This window comes from Harpegnathos saltator, unplaced genomic scaffold (assembly GCF_003227715.2).
Source record: "Harpegnathos saltator strain DR-91 unplaced genomic scaffold, Hsal_v8.6 scaffold192, whole genome shotgun sequence".
Lineage (NCBI taxonomy): Eukaryota > Metazoa > Arthropoda > Insecta > Hymenoptera > Formicidae > Harpegnathos > Harpegnathos saltator.
Window position 1 is genome coordinate 421,683 of NW_020229975.1, and position 22,315 is coordinate 443,997.

At 44.6% G+C, this 22,315-nt stretch overlaps 1 protein-coding gene across 1 annotated transcript in view; it reads left to right on the plus strand.

The window, feature by feature from the left end:
• The first annotated feature begins 578 nt into the window (after window positions 1-578).
• The window catches only part of LOC105191982 (lachesin), a 143,455-nt gene continuing 121,718 nt past the window's right edge, over window positions 579-22,315 (plus strand). The window contains exon 1 of the mRNA XM_011155823.3: window positions 579-765. Within this exon, the coding sequence (XP_011154125.1) occupies window positions 636-765 (130 nt within the window). The 5' untranslated portion in view covers window positions 579-635. The remainder of the gene's footprint in view (window positions 766-22,315) is intronic.

The following is a 22,315-nucleotide window of genomic DNA, read 5'->3' on the forward strand; positions in this document are numbered from 1 at the left end:
AACTCGAAAACTTACGTCAACTCGCACCACGTCGATCCGACACGAGCTTTCCTCACCGGACGGATTCGCCGCGCGCGGAGTTTATTTTCAAATTTTCCCGACAACCTCGAGAGAACCCCTCTCTCTCTCCCTCTTCCTTTTTTTTTTAGAAAACTCTTGCATTTTTCATTCACCGGAGTTTTCGGATTCTCCGCATGCCCCGCGTACGAATTACAATCGCGATCGGCCGTAAATCGAGCACGAGGTCCGATCGAAGGCGCGGGATCGACCGGCGGATATTACGCTCGCGCTCATCTTTTCCATCCTCGAGGCTCGGAGACGCGCTAAAGGACACACCAAAGAGACGAGCGTGCCACAGGTTGCGAACGACCTCGAAAGCGCAGCGGCTGCGCTAGGGTAGTGGGATAATTAATCGTCACCTATTGATAAGAGATAAGTGAGTGGGATTAAGACGAAGTCTGACGGGGGTGGTTCAAGAGTCGCGAAAGCCCGACGCGGTGGAGGCGTCTGCGCGTGGCGGGAAAAGAGAGGGGATGATACAGGGGGTAGAGAAACACGCTCTCTCTCGGCACGGCCAAGCGGGATGCCTCAGTCGGGATGCCGGTCGCGCACCCTCTCGTCCATTCGGTAGCGCGATGATCGGTGAACAACGCGTTCAACGTGTCCCGGGAACCGCGCAAGGCCGATTCCGGCTGTTGACCGGCGCCGTGCTGCTGTCCACGATCGCGGGAAGTGCATGGACCGACAACCCCGTTCTTGCATCCGGTGAGTGAGAGACCAAGTCGAGCGCGCTTTCGTATTTTGCCCGGATCGGCGGATTTATCGGAGAATTATCGGAGTTTGCCCTATAAATAGCCCGCTTGACGATGGGGCCGTTGTCAGACGGCTACATTCACGATTTCGCCTTTCAACATGTTGATTATCATTTGGATTCACCCAAACTTCTCTTCCTCCGAATCTCTCTTATCCTCATTCGCGAGTGCAAAATTCACCGCTGTGGTGCTAATTGAATCCCGTGCGAACTGCGACCACTCTCCGAGTAGGAGTTTTGTTACTCACGCGCTCCCGTTTCGCGTGTGCGGGAAGTTTAACGAGTTTCTGTGCTGTCGTCGCCGCCGCTGTCGTCGTTGTCGTCGCTGTTGTCGTCGCCATCGTAGCTGACGACGCCGCCGCTGCCGTCGTCGTCGTCGTCGTCGTCGTCGTCGTCGTCGTCGTCGTCGTCGTCGTCGTCGTCGTCGTCGTCGTCGTTGTCGTCGTCGTCGTCGTCGTCGTCGTCGTCGTCGTCGTTGTCGTTGTCGTCGTCGTCGTCGTCGTCGTCGTCGTCGTCGTCGTCGTCGTCGCGATGGTCGAACGACGCGAGGTTGTTCTCCCTTGTTTCAATGTAGGATATACCAAACGTGCTGGTATTCCACGTCGCGCGGATTTTGTGGTGCGTGTCTCTTACCCGCGAGTGCACATCTCTCTTGCGCGCGCGTGAGAGAGAGAGAGAGAGAGAGAGAGAGAGAGAGAGAGAAAGAGAGAGAGAGACGCGCATAGGGAGTAATTCGAGGCGTGCACACAATAGTTTCTGAAGCCCGACGCACTGTATGAAGTCGTCCGGGATAACTGGAAGTACAAGCGCGATGCGAAATGATTCGCTCATACCCTCCTCGCTCATTGTTATTCCGAGGCGAAATTTCAAGAGGCTTCCGCATCTATACGTATCCCCGCGTATAAACATCATTTATATCAGCTCTATATTCCTCTATATTCCATATGTCGCGCGCTTGTTAATCGGACCGCTTTTAGTTGGCCAAGTTTGCCGGCTCTTGCGAGAAATAAACATTTAGCAGCGCAGCGACGCAATGTCGAATGAAACTGGGATTTCATATTTCCAACCATGTTATTCGCGCTTCGGCGAATTCGTCGCAATTACACGATATACTTGTCATAATTAGCTTATGCTCTATATGTAGGGGAATATGAAGCCCTTGAGCTGATTGCTGCTCGCTGTACTCTGGGGTGCAAGGCCAAACTATATGAACTAATTTATGGTTTACGGCACGAGAGAGAGAGAGAGAGAGAGAGAGAGAGAGAGAGAGAGAGGGGGAAGGAGAGAGGGAGGGAAGGAGGGAGAGAGAGAGAGAGAGAGAGAGAGAGAAATGCCGTTTTATTAACCGCGGATTTCGCACATTCCGCAGAAGATATGAGAAATATTCGGCAAGTCTCAAGAATTTGTTTGCGCAAGTCGGAAATGCATGTCGCACGATGTAAAATATGTTTAATATCGGCGGGAAGATTTGGCGACACACTTAAGTGCCGAATACGACTGGCTAGCCTCAATGATTCGGGCGATTACGTGGGGCGCCGCGTTGTAATTTGATTTCGTAGATGTGGCATGAATATGAAATTCCTCAGGTGAAACTGTTTCTTCTGACTAATTTCCCTTGTGTACATGCTCTGTACATCGTTACAACACGTCGTATGAAATATCCAATATGTATGATAACTAATCATAATTATTAATTGTCGCTTGGCATTAAAATTAGATTTAAACGAAATAAAAACAAAAGATATTTTAATACCCCGATTCGTGTCTACATACGAAATCATGTTGCAGCTAGAGATATTTTTTCAGCGATTATTCAAAAGTTATTGAAATCACAATACAACACATAAAAATTTATCGGAAAATTGTGAAATTGTAACTATCATTGATCCGTAGGAAATTCTCTTGTTTTGTGATAACTATCGAGCGCGTGGTAACATTTTATACAGACTGACGGGAACCGTTATTAATCCCGCCATGAAGTATGATTTTTTGCTCCCAAAACCGCTACTATGAAAAAACGTGTTGCGAATGTATTTTACAGCGCAAAGTTTGATCGGGCAATACCTCCGGCTCCTTGCATGCATCGAAATTAATTTCAGCCGTTTTATAATTAAGCCAAGCAATTTATACGTGCGATTAGTAAATTTGTGCGTATGGTTCAATTGAAAACATTAACGTGCAGCTGCGGGGTATGTGTCGTCATAAGTTCCTGGTCTAATATTCAGTCGTATGCGCGTTAAATTTGCGCGCTCCAGATTTCCATGTAATTGTCGCGGTTGTACGGTACAAAATTTATTCATCAGCGGAAATTTGATTTGAACGAAATGACATTATAACCGATGCGTCGTTTTTCCCATGGCTCGTAAAAAGTGTTAAAACTGTCCGTTCGTATATTATGAAAACGGGTCACTGAATTCGATCGCTGAATTTTACCGGTCTCTTCGGAACATTTAAGAAGTTTCAATTTTACAGAGACTCCGCTATACTTTTTAATAGGATTTACAAACTAAGGTAAAATCTACTTCGCGTTTTACTCATTTTCTTAAAGGTATCCTTCTAAATTAACAATGCGAGCGCGACCGTGTCTTTGATATCGCGATATCAAAGCTGCCATAATTAGGTTCGTTGACCAATTTTAAAATGGCTCATCGATTTTAAACGTCTCTCTCTCTCTCTCTCTCTCTCTCTCTCTCTCTCTCTCTCTCTCTCTCTCTCTTTCTCTCTCATTCTCTGTCACTGCTTCTCTCTGCGCGCGATATTTCAATATCAAAGTCATTAATTATGCAGATGTTTGATATGCTAATATGGCTTCTTACAACCGCGATTACCGATTGAATATTTCAAGAGATTATCCTATCCTAAGGATACTGCAGTACATTCGTTTTCTATATTAATTCTGTCAATTGTGAATTCTATCTGTACAGTGTTTATTAAAGTCGGTGATACACGAACCTTGTGATATTGTACCGGCGGAGACTATGTAAAGTATATTGCTCTCACATAAGTACGTGCGATACAACGTATGCGGAACTTTTTTACTTATACACGGGAAGTTAACAGGATTGCACTCTATAGCGTACACTCGTGCAGGATAATCCCTTTCGATGGAAAATTTTAGTTGGAATATCTTATTGACCGGGGGTCCTTTTGCTCGACCGACCGTCCTACATCAAATCATCGAGGTGCACGCGACCGTACACCAAGCTTGCTCTTTTATTGCTTCCTTGCGAGCGTAATAAAAAAATTCCAAGTACGGGTATCCGAGTAAAAGGATGTTTGAAGTACCGGTTATGGCGGTACTCGACCAGTCGTAAGAACAGCGTACGAGTCTCGCGAATAGAAGTGGTGGATGTAAATGGAAATAAGCTCGCGGGGGGTCGAGAGGGGGCACTGAATCTCGCGGTGAGACGATAATCTAACCGAGTAGCAGATTTCCAAGTCTGTAAGAGGGAAGGGGAAAGGGAAGCGGAGGGTTTACGCTTGCAGCGTTTCTCTCGTCTCCGGAAAGTATGATTTATTTATTTGTATCATGTTTCCGCTATGAACAACACGCATTGTCCCGCGTACTTTACTCGCAGCGTAAAAGCAAACGCGAGAAGGTAAGTTATTGTCGCCGGTGAAAGTTGACGTTTAGTTTGCCATCAGCGGCGTGTGATTGATGACACTTCGTTTATACCGTCCGACCAAAAGAATTCTGGCGTTTCGCGTTTCACGTCGATTAACGCGATCGTTCTCTCGCAGAGAGAAATCCAAATGTAAATTTCAAGGAGTATAAAGCAAGACAGGCCGCCGGGCAGGGAGTGAAAGAAGAAAAAATAAAAAAGAAACGGGGAAAAATCCGCGGCAAGAATTATAAATTCGCACAAGTACAGAGCTGAAGCGCAAGAAATTGAACAGATAAATTCATACGTAGAAAAAATGAGAAATAAATCTCGACGCATTCCGCAGCGGAATAGCAGATGCAGAAATCTCCTAGTCTAGATGTAGCTTTTCCCACGTTAGCAGATTTAAGCATCTTCAAGTGTGAATCTTATAGAGTATACGGAAGAAAAGACAGGAGAAGTAAATGCGCGGCTCCTGTCGATTTATCTTCGGTAAGAAGGGAATGCTCTCAAAGTGAATGCCGGCTGTAAATCAGCTCGCATTTTCTTTGACCACGTGCAACAAAAGCATGCGTGTGATGTATGCACAGACTGTATATAACTCGCCCCAGCAGCGTAGAAACGCCAAGCCAGTCTGGTAACGAGGGTATGCACTCAACGCGAACCGTCTACTAAATTTCTTAAAGCCATAGCGTGACGTAATTCTCTGCCCGGGGTGTCAATGTTTCTCGATTCGAATAAATCGAACTTATTTACGCAGCGTTCGGGTCGCGTTTATTTGCGCAGATATCAGACTCGCTCGAGCAGCGAGTTTCGCTGCGAAATTGACTTGCCGTTTGATCAACGCGCCGGATTTTCGGAGCTGGCAGTTTGCATACTGGCTAAATTTCGCGATCGACACGTATTTATCGCGATTACGAAGGTAAGTCCAATCGTACGAAGTTTTATGACGGCGGAGTGCCGATAATCATTTTCACCACGACGACGTTCCATCTCACCGTTCGATCGGAGAGAATTTCGCGATATTAATACCTTACTTACATAATCATCCCTCGATTATTCCTGTCACTGGGTTTCAGTTTTAATCAACTTAGCAAAATACCGCTGTTATTTTTCACTCGTTTCATCGTTCTGCGCGGAGTAAAACAAGAGATAAAGATTATGTTGATTTTATCGTTACATCTGATGCATCGGACTTTCCCCGATAAAAATACTCGCAGTTTCTCCTATGCTAATTCAATTGCTATCCTCTGCTAGCCAATGCTAATCTACATCGGCATCGCCGTCGTCATCTAAATGCAAACAACGGTGCCATTTCCGTCCTATAAAACTGGAAGGGCAGCGGGAGCAAAATCGGAGCATAGATTACTTCGTTTTCGAAATGCGGATGCACGCAGACGCCTAATCGCTGCGTGCAGAAAAAGAAACACGGGAGAGAGAAAAAAGGAAAAGAAACACATTTCGCCAATCCCGTTAAGCGGATATCACATTATTTGCAGTCTTCGCGGGTAACGGGGGGCTTCTAAGGCGCGAGCCTTGGGTTAAGTCCGCGCGGAACATGGTGGATTTAGAGTTAATTTAACTTTTACTTATTTAACTTTTATAGAGGGATAATATATTTATAGATCCCTACGGTATACTCGACTTTTCCGCAAGAGAGATCGTTCGACCGTAAAAGTTGCACGACATCCCTTAGAAATCGCACTGCGCGCAACAGCAACTTTACTTATTCCCCTTCTCGGGATAAGACCCCTCGCGGTTAATTGAGGGCTCGTGCTCCGGATTAATTGCGTCAATATTAACGCGATGGACGAAAGAATGGTCGCCGCGCGAACTCGCTGACGGCAGGCGAACGTTGGCTCGCCTGACTCACTTCTTCCGGGCTAACTTTTCCGTTACATCGATACATCAATCGGACGCTTTATACCGACGGAAGACATTAACGTGTGCAATTGCGCTTTCTGTTACCTCGGTTACGTCCAAGCCGTTACGTCCCTTTCCACGCGGCGCATTCATGTGCTTGAATCATACCGCTTGAAACGAAGTTACGCGGTTACGTTATAAGAAGATTTCATTGAAAATTATCGTACTCTTACGGGTCTTTTTGCTTTTCCCATCGAGACGCGCCATCGAGCAACTGTGTTGCAACTGTTGCAGCAACATTCTCGTCGATACAAAGCTGTCCCTCGGAACGGAAAGAAGAAAATTACAAATTATGTATTACGCGCGACGTCGCCGGTCTCTGTTTGCGTGATGCGCGATCAACAAAGGAAACAAAGCGAAGTGAAATTCTAGCAAATTGCCGGCTGGCTAGCCACTGCCGTTCGATACGAGACATTAAGGAAGGCATAATGGATCAACGAGGCTGCGATTGACAGCGCGGCACGGCGAAAAACTCGCGAAATTGTAGAATCGAGCTGATGCGCCGGCGGCCCATTTTCCATGCATGCTTCCGCTGCTACACACCGTCGCACGGCAAATGGGTTTGCGCCACGCGAGGAGTAACTGCCAGCTAAATAATTTCGTTGTCATCAGTTTAATATTATCGTACGTTTACGTCATGTTGCGGCTACAAAGTGCTACGCACGGAGATGCTTTGTTTGCGGAATATGAAAGTTCACTCTTATATACTGACCGTAAATTACGCGACGTACAAACTCGTTGCAAGGATCCCGAACAGCAATATCCCGTACAATCGCAAATATAATTAATCGCGACTGCCAACTAACTCTAATCTAGCGGAACAATAGGATTGTTTAATCGCGACAGTGCGCCAAGTAAGTTGTTGTACAGCACGTACACGGCACCTTTGCGGATGGTAATTTTCGCACACGAGGTTGAAGGAAACTTTCTCAACCGCGCGATGTTTTCTCAGTAAATCCCTATAATGTAATTGCGTTATAGCGCTAACGTATCTTTTTCATTCAACCGCCGCGCGGTTCAACTCCCTTCATGATATTACGCTATATACTTCCTCCAGCAGGGGAGAATTTAAAAACGATACGCCCGGCCAGTGATGAACTTTCTCCGGCTCGTAGGAATTAGGAAGATCTCTCAATGTGAAGGAAATAATTATGAAACTTCACAAGGGGCTCGAGACCCGTTATTTCGCCTCGCGTCTCGCGTGGGTTACGTCCGACGTGGTATCTCGTTGATCTTTCACCCTGCGAAAAGAACAGACGTCATTTTGGGAATACGTCGGAGAGCAGTGAACGGTAGGGATAGACAAGATTAATTGCGTGCGAAACTGTGATGAAATATCCTGTATCATTGTCTGAATATTTCGCCGGTAACGCCGGCGAGTTATTAACGCGATGTTATTTTAACGTTGAAACATCATTGTTGAGCTCGGTCGGACGCTCCCTTAATATTACAGTGGTTGACAAAATTGTTCCATTTATCATTGCTTTTTCATAAACGCGCCGTTTTTATATTTGGCAAAAATATACAGTAAAAATATTTATAAACACTACAGATCGCAGCGCGTATTTTTTAACGGAACACGCGCGCGCGCGCGCGCGCGCAGTAGGATCAATAATGCATGATGAACGAAAATTTTGAATTTTGCGAAACACAACGGCGCATCTGGATAGAGCGTGAGTGAACCGCCCGGGGCCGTACTAAAATCGCCGACGATTTCACGAACGACGATCACACAGTTTTCAGTGGGTGTGCAGCACCCACTTTTTCCAGCAATTTTTTTCCATATACATACTGAACGCACGCGCAGGAATCGCTAATATCCGACTGCGACTCACAAAGTTTCCCCAAACTAAGAAGATTCGAAATCAACATTTCGGTCTTCGTGTTTCGAGTTTCGCGGATCGTTCCCTTCGGCGCGTTTTATGATCGCGCACCGAATGATCGAAAGTAACCGCGTCGGGACCGACGATGTTCTCGAGCAATCTGCACTTTGTAAGCGGTAGATCGGTCGAACATTTCAACGAGCTGTCAGTTAGAAAACCTTGCAGTGTCTAACAGCCTGTCTGTGTAACTACTGCAACTGCAACTACTGCAGATTTTCCAGGGTTTGATCTACACTGTCTATAACTACTGTACGTTTTCTAACAAGCCCCAAGGCGCAATCGCAATGACGGCACGTAACTGCTGCACATTTCCTATTCTCCAACGTGTTTGCTGCAAGTGAGATAAGCCTCGTAATGTTCACTTTCCCGACAGTTCCCGCGATTCCCTCGACACGTCACGTGAATTCTACACCCCTAACGATGATCAACACACACACACACACACGTAATAGAAACTGATCAATCTCATCGGGAGCGCCGATAACGCCGATTTAACATCTCGATAAACGATTTGCAAACAATCCCTCCGCAAATTTGACTCGAATGTTATTTAATATTAGGTCTAGTAATTAACTCTTTCCGAATCCCGACAATTCTCAATCTTTGTTTAAAAATCAATAGAACAAGGATCAATCAATGAAACATTCTCCGTTGTTATCGGTGACCTTACGTCATTTGTTGGGCAGTTGCCAAATCCCATCACGATAGAAACTTGGTGGCTTGGTGGAAACTTTGAGGCTATAAAGTCAACGATGAGATTCCGTACGTCGTCGACTGTCGAAAAATATGCATCTGACAGTGCGTGTTACATCAAGCGAAACAAGTGAAAATCTGACGCCAAGTCTGGAGAATACGTGGCGTGTGGGAGAATTTCCCAGCCCAAATGTAAGATGGCTTCCTTTGTGGCTTCTACTGCGTATGCGATTTAGTAGCATTGTTGTGCAGCAGGATGGCAGCTTTACGGCTGCCTTGTCTAGTAAATGGCCTTTTCCTTCAATTGCATCGCTCAGATACCGTATCAATTGCTCTTGCTAAATCTCTGCTTTAATGGTTTTACCTGGTTTCAAGAGTTCACAGTACAGCACACTGTTCTGGTCCCATCATATATAGAGAAGGACTCTTTTTGCGAAATGTTTGGGTTTTTCTGTCGACGTTGTCGGCTGACTAGGGTCTATCTATGATTTTTAAGATTTTTATATATAATCGTCACACTTTTTGTCACCAGTTACGATTTTGTTCAAAAAATATATTTTTTCTTGTTGTCTGACGAGCAAAATAACGAACGTGGTCAATCGGTGATTTTTGTTGCCAATGGTTAGCTCGTGTATGTGAAACTCACTTCTCTTTTTTTCTATGTTTTTCCCGTACGATGTGAACGATCGCAAATAGCTTTCTGGTTTACTACCAGCTTTTCCCTAAGTTTTTGTAGCGTTTGTGCTATATTTTTATTCAGTATAGATTTTGCAACTCCTCGTCTGCAGATCTTTTTGGCCGACCGGGGGGCATGATTGGCTGTGAAGATCAAAATCATCACTTCGAAAACGTTCAAACCAGTTTTGGCACGTGCGATCAGTCACAGAATTTTCACTACAAACAGCATAAATCATTGTGGCTGCTTTAGAGGCGTCTGAACGAAATGCAAAAATTTTAAGTTATGTGCATCAAACACCAAACCACGCGTTATTTCGAGAAGTTAAATGTCAACACTTTAAAACCGCAAAAGAGAAGGGAGAGAATATTTCAATTTCAAATTTTGCTCCGGGCTGTGTAAATTTCATTTCGGGAAGAATTAACCGCTAGACCTAATAATATTATAAAACGTATTTAATAATATTATTAATGAAACGGAGCCATTTGTCTTTCATGGTAACAATTATCAATCTGCAGGAGATGCAGCGCATCCGTCCATTTTCATCTATGTTGCGGACGGTCTGTAACGGATGTACATTCCGTACAGTTCAATGTATAAACAACGTTATTGGCCTTCGTTGTGTACGCAAATGGCAAACTCAAACACGACCTTTACATCTCATACATAGCCGTTCTTCGTCCATGTTTGAAACTCGAAGTAGCCCCTGCCGCCCGATGAAGTCCGTGGAGATTGGTTCGTGTTTATGTTAATTAGCGATGTCGCGCCATAGCGTGCATGCGCGGGGTACCCCGCGCTAAAGCAATAAGCTATACCGTTAATATTGAAAAGCGAATTACATAAAACAATCGCCACGTGCCCCGGAAATGCACGGGGAAGAAGAGTATCGCGGCTGCTGATTAAATGTAAAGCGAAATCTCCCGTTCCGGGCGCAACTCGACGAATATTTATGAAGCAAATGAAATTAGAGAGCGGAAGACACACGTCGCATTTCAAACATATCGCCCGCATTCCGTTCACAGCGGAAATGAATGACGAGTGTGTACAGGTCGTTCTTTTATATATATATATACATATAAAAAGAATCAACTAGCAACATTGGCTGCCGATGTGCACAAAGTTGATTTCACTCGCGATGTATGGACATTGTAGATCTCGTTACGTCGGCCAACGGCGCAATTGAAACATTTTCGTGATAATCCTCTTAGTCCAACCTGGATTAAGCTTGAACCCACCTCGTGGCGGCTCTTCAGCACGCTGTCAAATGCAAATACCACGTGTTCCAACGTCGGTGCGGAATTGCCGCGGCACATACAAGGAACCGGGTCAGCAAACAAGTACGCATGTGCGTGTTTAACTTCTAAGGTTAAGATTTTCGGTGACGTTTCGTGACGACGACGTAACGGCTTGATTTAACTTTAACGGGATTTCTTAAGTGTCAATTTACAGAGGAATTTGTAATTTACCTCGCGACATCATTAGAGGAGGAAAAATTAATTATCATTTACCGAAAAAAAAAAAACCATTTTAACGTTTGTTTAAACGTCCAACATCCTTCTCAGCGAGCAAAGTTTCTTAGACTTTTCTATCTCTTTCGTATTTCTCTCTCTCTCTCTCTCTCTCTCTCTCTCTGTCTCTCTCTCTCTCCTGTCTCCGTCTTCTTGCGTTCAGACAACTTCGCGTGTCTGATTTGCTAGCTGTACCATCTATAATTTCGACACAATACAAGCGCATATCTCAGAGCGGATGCATTAGTGTTTTTTGGTCAGAACTTTCCCAGGATACGACGTTGAAAACGATATAAATCCATTGAGTAATCCGATTATCCGGATATCCTGGAAATCCCGTTTATATTGCTGCTGCTATTTTTAATTTATATTTCTGGCCTCACTGCTAAGAGCAATATTTCTCTTCGCAGCTTACGCGGAACGCCAGAACGTTAACCCGATATCCTCGCGATTTGGTTTATTTTATTACTTACGGGGTATTTTATCCGTCAAAGGAATACGGTAGCCGATTTAAGCGTACAGGTTGCTCCCGTTCCACTGTAGCGCTTTTACCTTCCGTAAGAATGTAACGTTCGACACTCTGCCGATTCTGTTATCGAGACGTTCCATTTCGTCTCGACGTTTGAATGACAAATCATGTGCTTTCATGCATGTATATGCGCGTGCGCGCGAGTGCGTATGTCACATTAGCTACAAATTGCTGCTATCATGAAACCCTCCCTCTTTATGGCTTATAGGTATGATGAATTGTTTTTCTTTGCCATTGTCATATGACTGGTACACTTATGAGATCGTTCGCAACCGTTTGCTCACTGCACATCTCCGATATAGCCTTCGGACATTTTGCATCGCTGCGTGCGTGCTGATCTCAGTGATTGCAGCATGTTGCGTACCGAAGCAGGAAAAATTGTTTACCGAGTAGGAGCGAGGGGGCGAGAGACATTGTATCACAATGACCCTCGGGCGAAATGGAAAAACATGCGAAGATGCATGCGTGGGTGCATGTTTGTCCTGCACGCACAGGAGAGAAGAAACACCGACGAGGAGACGTCGAGGATAAAAACGCCGTCGCTGATATCAAACGTATTTAATAACGTATTTAATAACTAACTGCGAGATACTTCTTTTTTCCTTCTCGGCTATCGTTGTCTTTTACAATACAGCCCCGGTACAGCCCACCGTCGACCGGCTGCGTCGGGGGGGGGGTGGTCCAGTGTGTGCAAGGCGCGAGTTACATGCATGCTAACGACCGTGTAAATATGTCCGTACGCGTAAAACGGACGCGCAAGCGCAGGCTGCTGAAACGGGGGGGGAGAGGAGCGTTTTCAGCTCGCTAAAGACGACCGAACGATTCGTTAAATTGCACGTTAGCTCGTCGTAACTCGCAACTCGTCGCGCGGGGATACCTAATTTATTCTTAACGCTGCCGTTATTTCCAGCGTAAAACTTGAAGCGCGCGCGATATGTGCGCCGAAGCTGCGCGCCATCGATATCGAATTCATAACGAGGCTCACAATTGTTTATTCAACACAGTCGTTCGTATCGCCGAACGACGTCGCTAATTGCTCATCTCTCGTGACAATTAACGTACTTTTTTTTTTTATCGGATTCTCCTCTGTAAGCCTTCGATGGATCGTCGGACGTGATTTCCGAAAATACGGATAAAACTTGATGAGATTGCATTTCGTGAATTTTTTTCGTATAAAATTGCGCGATAAATTAATCGAATTGCAGTAACTGAATTCGACGTACCGTTTTATATGCGTGTATTACGAACAACTGACGTTTCTCGTTTCTCTCTGTGCAAGTCTCTCTCTCTCTCTCTGTGCAAGTACAAAACCATCTTTTCTCTCTATAATTTTAATAAAATAATTAATGAGAATATATACTCTCTCTTCTTCTCTATTTCTCTGACACTTGCTACAAAGCTCGTCGCGCTCGCGATTTCATAATCCAGTTGCCACCAGAGTAACGCAGACGCGGCTGTTGAACGACGGTGCAATTAATCGGGTCGTTGTGAGCATAATTAAGTTTTCAACGGTGCATTACATCGATCTCGCTCCCGTCTTTGCAAAAACGTCAATCTGATGCGAATATGCCCGAAGCGATATCAACTTTTGAATGGAAACGGTGCTATTGAACGGGTCCTATCTACTGAGAGACGTCTCTAATTCGGTCAAAGCACGCGGTTCGTGGTGTTGCTACATTTTCATCTCGTGAATTAATAATTAACGGCTTATTATATCGCTCGACAAGTTTTAATTACCATTTGCAAATGTCCTGCCGGATATACCTTAGTCGTAATATCGCGGAGTGTCCATTTTAAGCGGCCCTTGTTTCAAATGAAATGCACTCGGAAGTAAAATTTGTACAAAGTGACACAAATTAAATTTCTCTAGTTAAATGACATTTTATCTGACAGAATATATATTATGCCACTTGATTCAGTCGAATTTAAGTAATGATGCTTAAAGCAAGCAGTTAAAATAGACAATTCGCGGTGTAATCGAATATATTACGTGATTGCGTTTTACTAATAATTACTTCCACAGGCACATGATCAATATTTAAATAAAATTAAACTCGTTATCTCATGGCTTTGCAAACATTGAAGTAAACTTACAGGTTTGCAATGGCTCTGGATGATTATTTTAATTCACAGAGATTTTCTAATAATAATAATAATAACAGCATTCACGAAATAGTTTGTCGAATCCTGCTAGCTATGCTTTAATTGAATTTAGTTGGGATGTAAGTTCAGATATCAATCTATCTCTTAGCAGGACACGTAATGTCGTACATCGAAGATCGAGATAGATCGCTCGCTGGTTCTGACAAAGCAGCGGGCTCTCTCTTCGAAGGATATAATCTTTGATATTAGAGAGATAGTAGCGCCTATTTAATGAATTATTGTGCTCCCAATTGGCAGCAAGTTTTGTAATTGAATTTCGCCAATCGACCAGCGTTACACGCGCGTCGGTGCTCCGAAGAGAGAGAGAGAGAGAGAGAGAGAGAGAGAGAGAGAGAGAGAGAGAGAGAGAGAGAGAGAGAGATAGGGAGGGGGGAGAACAGGCCGTCCGAGTTATCTTCCACCTGCGAGTTATCGCACGACTCATCGAGCCGTAGACAGCTTAATTAGATTTCAACCTCTCTCGACGACAACTAGGTACTGCATACATTGCCTCGCAACGGGACACGTTGCGCATGGGTTTACGGATTAGTTCAGATTTTCCTAGAATCTGGACAATTTACATTCAGCGAGTTAGATTAAACTTATAACGAGTATGTCCGACACTGTTGCGCGTAACTCGGTTACTATAAGTGGATCCGAATAGTTTATCGGCTCCCAATCTGTAACGAATTTGGCTATCAGTATTAAGTGACTCACGGTTACTTTTAAATGCCCATCTCTTATCTCTGACAGATGCAGCTGGATGATTGAAAAGAACGAGGTTACTTGCCGGAATTAACCTCTTAAAATTACCGTACGTTAATAAATATGACAAGTCTAGCGTTTGTATTCGCTTGACGATACAATCGAGCGAACGAACGAGAATCGAGAAGGAAAGCGCACGCGCTTGCGCGGGGAAGCGGAAAATGTAGATACAGAGCGATGCGGGAAGAAAGACATTTTTCTTTTAACATTATCTCCCTCTTTCTCTCTCTCTCTCTCTCTCTCTTCCCCGGGCACGAACGTTTATTAAATTAGAGCCATTACTCGGTGTGAAGTTTCGTGTTCTACCTCGCGTGCGTTCGTTACGGCCTGGCGCGGCGCCGTGGCGCGGATATCTCGGATTGTTGTGGAAATAAAACAAGCCGAACGCATTATGAATTTGCGCGGTCGGCAAATTACGGATATATCTCAAACGTTTCTTTTTATTCCTTCTCTTTCTGCCCCTTTTTCACTTTGTTTTGTTTTCCACGTTAAGCACCTCGCGCTGCTTACACGCATTTGTAACTTTATCGCTAGCGACGTGTCACGATATCGCGCGGTGCGTTTCTATTATTTTCTTGGCGTGGCACACGCCGAGGAACGCGAGGCTTGTCCATGTCGGTCGCGCGCAAAGGCAATGCATTCATTGTTTGATCGGTATTGGGTGCAAAGTTTGCAACAGGTATAACACGATGTCGCGTCGACATGCCCGCGTCATGTGGCGGGACAGCTTTGCGCTGGCGATCACTGCGAGCGGAATTGCGAAATGTACTACACCGACTATGCGCGCTGTTCATTAGTAATGGATCTGGTTTATCCTGTAAAACTGATTTAATTAGCGGGATACGGTCGAATCAGTGGTTTTCCGTGTCACGGTGCGTTACACAGAATGGGTAGACCTGCCGTAACCGTGATACGAGCGACGAACAGTTTTGCGACGCGTCTAAACGTTTTACCGATGTCAAGGTAAATGCAGATTCATAAACGAAACGCGACACTTTGTTATGCTTCGTGCGACATGTGCGCGTCCGCGAGCGCGCGCGCTCGTGCCTCTCTCTCTCTCTCTCTCTCTCTCTCTGCGCAAAAATATGTCTTATTGCAAAATGTCCGTAAGTTTCGCGTGTTGCTCGATTCCCTTGTGGCAGATCATATGTGTCTGCGACCTGTTGCACCCCATAGCCATAGTAGTCCTTTATAACGGATGATACAAGAAACTAAAACTGAACTTTCCCAAAAGGAAAAGTCTTCACCGCTTGATTTATACTAAAGATGAGCAACAAGCTCATTATTACAGCGAAGCAACGAGAGCAACGCTCTCCCCCCGCGGAATAAATTGTTCGTTGGAAAAAGGAAGGGAAAAGAAACGCAAATTCTTTTGCAGTCGGCCTCTCCCATCGCTTCGAGGGATTTCACCATGGCTGTATCCGCGGGCGCGACACTCTTGTTAGCGCGCGAAGACGAAACTCTGGATAGAATACAGAAATATATGATTTGCGTACGATGCATCGCGTAGCGACGAGCTGCTACGAGAACCGCGAACTTTGCGCAAACACGATGACTACACAGTCGTACATTTTCAAGCAACGCGGCTGCGAAAACTAGTTATTCATTATTTTAATTCAAGCCACCGACTGATTTTAATTATGGGCTGACAAGAAGTTGACGAACTTCTAATTACTTCGAGAGTGGGTAATCCGATCTGCGGGGAGCGAAAAGTACAGGGGAACTGCGTAGTCGCTGTCATGACCGACTACGAAAAGAAATTTCCCGAACAGCGCGCGAGGAGGGCGGGGGGAGGGGGGGAGGAGGAGAGAAGAAGAGGGGAAAAAAGGAGAGAGACAGAATAAAGTGTAGCCCAGTTGTGCTGCGAAGCGGTTGCATGTGGCGTTTCGACCTCCCGGGGTAAAATTATGCGATATAAGCGGCGCAAAGGTCAAAGAATTAAACTTGGCAGAATTTCATTTCTTCCCCGCTGAACTTTCCGAGAGATTTATACGATTGTATCTCTTAATATCCCGTATTAAAACTTTTAATTCGTTATATTTTTAGTGCTTCCTGTCGCGCGAACATTCCGCGATATATATCTTCGACAACATTTTCAATTGTTAACTTCTGATACTCCGCTTTTCATTAATATTCCCACCGGATCCGATTATTATTACATTACCGCACAGGTTTGAAATTTCACGATCACGTATTTTATTAAAAGAATATCTCTCTGGCTTTTATCTTCATCGCAACCTGTTTCATTTCTTATTACGGATTATGTGTCAAAAACTACGAATCGAAAGAATTTATAGCAGCAGGTAGGTCCTCGATTCGTAATTAGAATCTCGAAATAACGGCACCGGAGGTAAGAATGATGTAGAAACGTCGTAACACATCGCGAAACGTAACGGCGGCATCCTGGAAAGCGGCTGAGATCAGAAGCGGCGGAGTCAAGAACTTTCGAGCAAGAAAACATATAAAGAAGTTTCGAAGAGGAAAACTCGAAAGGATCGCATCGATGGTTCGTGGGACGTTCTAATAGAAGTAGGCGAAAACGTGTGCGCGCGTGCGCGCGCAAGCGAGAAGGAGAAACTTGAATAGAAACTGAGTAAAAAGGTCAACAGAGAAAAGTGAAACAGAAAAATAATACGGACAAGCATAGCAGTGGTGATAATAGTTCGGGAGAGCTCCGAAGTGTCGACTCTACGAGACGATAAGTTACGATGATACTTTGCACACGTTTGTACAATTGCAATTTTCGTTTTACCTACGAGAGCAAATGTAAGATTAGAATATATCGGAAAATTTTATCAGCGAGCGATATTGGATGGAGCCGGGGGAAAAATGCAGATATGACCATGATGATAGTCATGTCAAAAATTTGCTCGCATTTCGTGTGATTTTCCTAGTTGTGTAATAGCCGTAACATGTTGCGTGTAGCACGTGAAGCCAACTTGTTTCGGATTAAAACGGAAACGAGCTAGTACGGGTGTTGCGTATGACTGCCCCTCGAAACAACTCGCAACGATCGTTGAGAACAACAAGCTGAAGTATTTATAACGACTTCCACTTCAGGATTGCAGTGCTTACAATGCTTTTCAAACAACTCGCTAAACACTCCACGAGTCGAATAACCGGCTGCGAATCGATATAAAGGAATGCGACTGAAAGTTAAGAAAATATGAGACGAGGGATCATGAGGTGCCCTGTGATCACTGTTAGCGATCGGTCAATCTTTTATTACAACGTGGTGTGTTTTAACTAGAGGCGTTTCGTTAATAAAAGCGGCGTCGTGCACAGACGAGAGACTTTTAGATTGCGCAAATTTAAAAATTACGCGACACGCTTGAACACAATGTCCCTCCTTTCTTATTCAGACGCTTTATCGCTGAAGTAATTTCACGAAAATGCAAACCGTAAAAATTATTTGGGACATTACACGATACGAAATGCAGGAAGGGAAAGATAGAACGCTATAAGACAAAAAAAGCGAGAGTTTTATACGAGTCGCTTCACAAAGTCGGTCTGTGCGTCGGAGGAATCGCGAGATCTCAACTTTTACTTGAAACGAGCCAACGTAACTTTGAAGTTATGCAGTCGATTATGAAATTCTCGTGATGCATCTATTCGAGTATAACACCCGCGGAAACGTGTTTCCGACTTCTTCCGCGTTCCTTAAAATTATTTAACGAATTGAACAATTCAACGTTCGCGCTTCGAGGAATTTTTCGCTTTTATAACAAATTCAAAGCAAATTTATCAACCGAGGTCGTGAGAACAGTCGATCGAGAGAACAAAGAGAAATGTTTCCTGCGAGCGTATATATACGTTTTTTCATGCCCTGAATGTTTAAACCGATCCGAATTTATATTAAATTGAAGCCGGGCAAAGTTCGAATCAAAGTTGAGTTTGAACATACGCCTCAACTAACTTATATGTTACTCCAGTTTAATTCACAAATTCACCACCTTCTAACTCGGTTTAGATCCGATGTCCCGAGGGACTTTGGTACATCAATCGATATGTCACACAAGGATGGAAAATCGAAATTTTTGAAAGCTATATGCGATTATTTCCCGGTCTTATAAATTTCCTCAATTGTAATTGTGAGAGTAAAACAATCGCAGTAACGCGCGAGATCAATAACGGCTGGCTCAGAGGAAATGGCACGAATACCCTGGATAATTCTACACGAAAATGGAAAATTCGCGAGTATTTCAACAAGAAGATATATGTTGTATTAGTTGATGAATACCGGTATCAGCTTTTGGCGAGAGAATGCAACGAGAGAACCGTCTTACATTTTTCCGGGAGACTTGTATATCGCGGACAGACGCGATCTCGGTTCGTTCGAGCGTATCCGTTGAAATTCCCGACGTGCTCCTTCTTCCTTCTCGCTAGAAAAACCGGACGCTTGTCGATTTATCGCTAACATATACCTCTCTAAACGAAGACATTTGGGGAAACATTCGCGGTGTGCTGCACGTAAAACATTTGACGATGCACGCGCGAAATCGATCGGCTCAATAAGGCACAAGTGTTGCCGAACGGCGCGGACGCGGGCGCGGCGATAACGCTTTTTCCGATACGTAAATTGCGAATTTACAAATTACCGGAAATATAATTCAGGTTATCGTTGATTATCCAGAGGTAATCCAAATAATCCTTCAGGTTATCCAAATAATCCATTTTGTGAATCCTTCGATGTATTTCTACGCAAGCGTATTTAACGAGAATTTAATTAAAATTTACTTTACGTTTCGCTAACAATCGATTCGACCTGCGCTTTAACGAAGTTGCCTTAACGCTTTATTCAAAGCGATATTAATTTAAATAATAAAGGCAACGTGTACTTTTCCAAGTATCGTAAGATAATCTATCGGTACCCCGACCGCGATGGGAAAGCGAAAGGCGAAAAATTAAGTGTCTAAGCACGAGATCGATGCGTTACTCTCGACATTTATAAATAGTCTTAGGTATACAGCGTTTGTAGCCCCCTTAAAAGCTCTCGGCATACATCTATTGACTTGCCAAACGGAAGATCTCTCGAGGATCTTCCTTCCTGTTTATCCTGGTCCGTCTCCCTAAGTACAAACGTTAAAAGCCTCCTCCTTTTGCCAATGTATTTAATTTCGCACCTTTCGGGAAAGAACGATAAATTCAAGTCACGGATTTTCATTATTAATAAGTATAGAGCACTCGCGAGTGTGTGTGTGTGTGTGTGTGTGTGTGTATGTGTGTCGTGTTGATGGAGCGAATACCATACAAGCGAGAAAACAATTTTGCTCAAATTCGCCTAATGTTATATCTTTCCTACGACGTTTCGAAAAGACGGATTCGGATAGAATTTGCTCTGTCATAAATTATCACACGCTGCCGACAGCCTGGTAAGTATTATCACGGGCAAAATCGAGATGAGATCTCTCTCTCTCTCTCTCTAAAAACGACGAATCAATACGTATCCGGTTGCTACAATAATAGCACAGACTCCTGAATGTCAGTTTAAGATTTAGAGCCGCACGCCTGGATAAACATCGAACACCGGTATACGTATTCGGCAACAAGACCGCGATAAAAAGACGGGAAGGAGCCCGGCAACGACTGTATTCTCTCTCGTTGTATTTGTTGGCAGGACGCGCGCGACACCGCGTCGATCGGGGCTTAGGACGCTGCTACGTTTCCTCCAAACATATTTTCCACGAAGGAGAACAGTCGGCATCCGGCTTTAATCGTTCGTAAGAAATGGAGATGCGCGAGGAGCAAGGAAAAAAGCTCGAATCAAGGAAGCCCGTAATGTCCGTAGAACTATTGGCGACTCGACGAGATCGCGCGCGACCGTCGAGAGCTGAAATGGAGGGCAGCGTGCTTGAAAGACTACTTTGTCCGGGAGAAAGTTAGCTAGCTCGGAGGTGACGTCGCGTCGCGTCGCGTCGCGTCGCGTCGCGTCCGCCAGAGAAGAGAGAAACGTCGAATTGATTTTTATATAACGGATCGCACAATCTCGCGTTTTCCACCGCGCACGTGATATATCAATGTTTCAGTTGTAGCTAAAAATTTCAATCGTTAACACGCCGTTAGTAGCCCCGACGTTGCTTTTTCAGCGATACAATAGAACGTGATCCATCAGAGGACTAACCCAGATGTCCAACCGGGAAAAGAATCTCGGAGACGGCGAAAGAGAAGCAAAATAAAATAGCACCGTAAATCTTCATCAGCGACGAGGAGGGAAGCGCGAAGAGAACACGAGCAAGATTGCACGCTAAAACAATACATATTATTATACACTTTTCCCGGCTGCAAATCCGGAAGACACCCGCCGGCGGTACTAAAAGGGATGCCAGTTGGCGGCGTCGCAGTGGGAGAAAGAGAGAAAGAGAGAGAGAGAGAGAGAGAGAGAGAGAGAGAGAGTGTGTGTGTGTGTGTGTCGCACATGAAACACATCGCGGCGCATATTTCTGAATAGAATCAGACTGATTCCAGGTAGCAGCAGTGAGACGACGACGGGTTCCTCTGGGTATTAAGGCGGCCTTTCCGAGACGTACTCGCGTTGTTGCGCCCGTATATATATCTCTAGCCCCTTTTCCAGGTGGATTACCAGTCTTATGCTCTTATCTCAACGAATGCCGAGCGTTGGAGACACGAAAGAGATTTCCACGCTGATCGAAAGTACCAGCGACTTTCATCCCGAGTCGCCCTCGTTACCGCTCCGCTCCGGAATGCCTCGCGCAAGACGGTCGGCTAGTAGTCACGGCCAGTTCAGAGGCAGATAAGTAGTAGCGGACGAAACGGGGCGGACAAGCGAGCCCCCGATTCGAAATTTAACGGTTGCAAGCGACGGTATCTGTGCGAGAGGTAGGTAGCTCTTTCTCTCGAGAGGTAGTTCGGCTTTTCTAAGAATACCTCGGGATATTCTATTTTCTTTTGTGAAGCTTGTTGATAGCGCAAAAGTTACGAGATTAATGAGAAGCTCGGCTACCGTAATCCGTAACTTTGCAGGTGAATGTAAGACGGGGAAGAGGCTTGATATTCTATGTTATTCATTTAATATTCCACGTTGAGAAGGTGTGTACCGAAAACAAAATACGCTTGCAAATTAACCAACGCAATTGTTAATCTTTCCTTTTTGTTTGCTTTTTTTCTGTGCGCGAGTGTACAAGGACAAAATCCTACGTCGAATCGAAACGCGCGTACACGCGCTTTTGTCAGATTGAACGGAAACCGGATTGATCTACAAGTTTGATTTACAATAACATTATATGCGTTCCACCAGGTCGCACCGTACTAAACTTCGTGCTCGGCCGAGGTTGAACGCCGACATGACCACTTTTGGGGATTCTGACTCGTGACGTTTTATCTGCCAGCGACTTTAAAGGCGTATTTAAAAGACAAAACAGTCCAATTTCGAGCTAGACAGAAGACCGTCGTTAGATAATTTGTATTGTTCTTCGAGATTGCTCGTTTATTATAGACGACTACAGCGGACATTGCATTTACTCCTATGGCCGCGACCCTGGAAGCACTGCAATAGCGTGTTGGCAATTTTATGACAGCGCGCTTGCGTGCACCAGCAAAATCGCGTCTTTTAATGCCGAGAGTCTAATGATAATTGAAGAAAAATTCTAGGCGAGCGATACGGTCGCGTCCTCTCTTTTTATAGTTCTTTATTTGATCAGTGGTATTTTAGAGAGCAGCGAGAGCTGACAAAACGAGAAGGTCCCTTTTAGAATTAGTTCTTAAAAGAGAGAGACCTCCATTCTGGTCCGCGTATTTTTCTGGTCGCGCAAATCTGACCTATTAA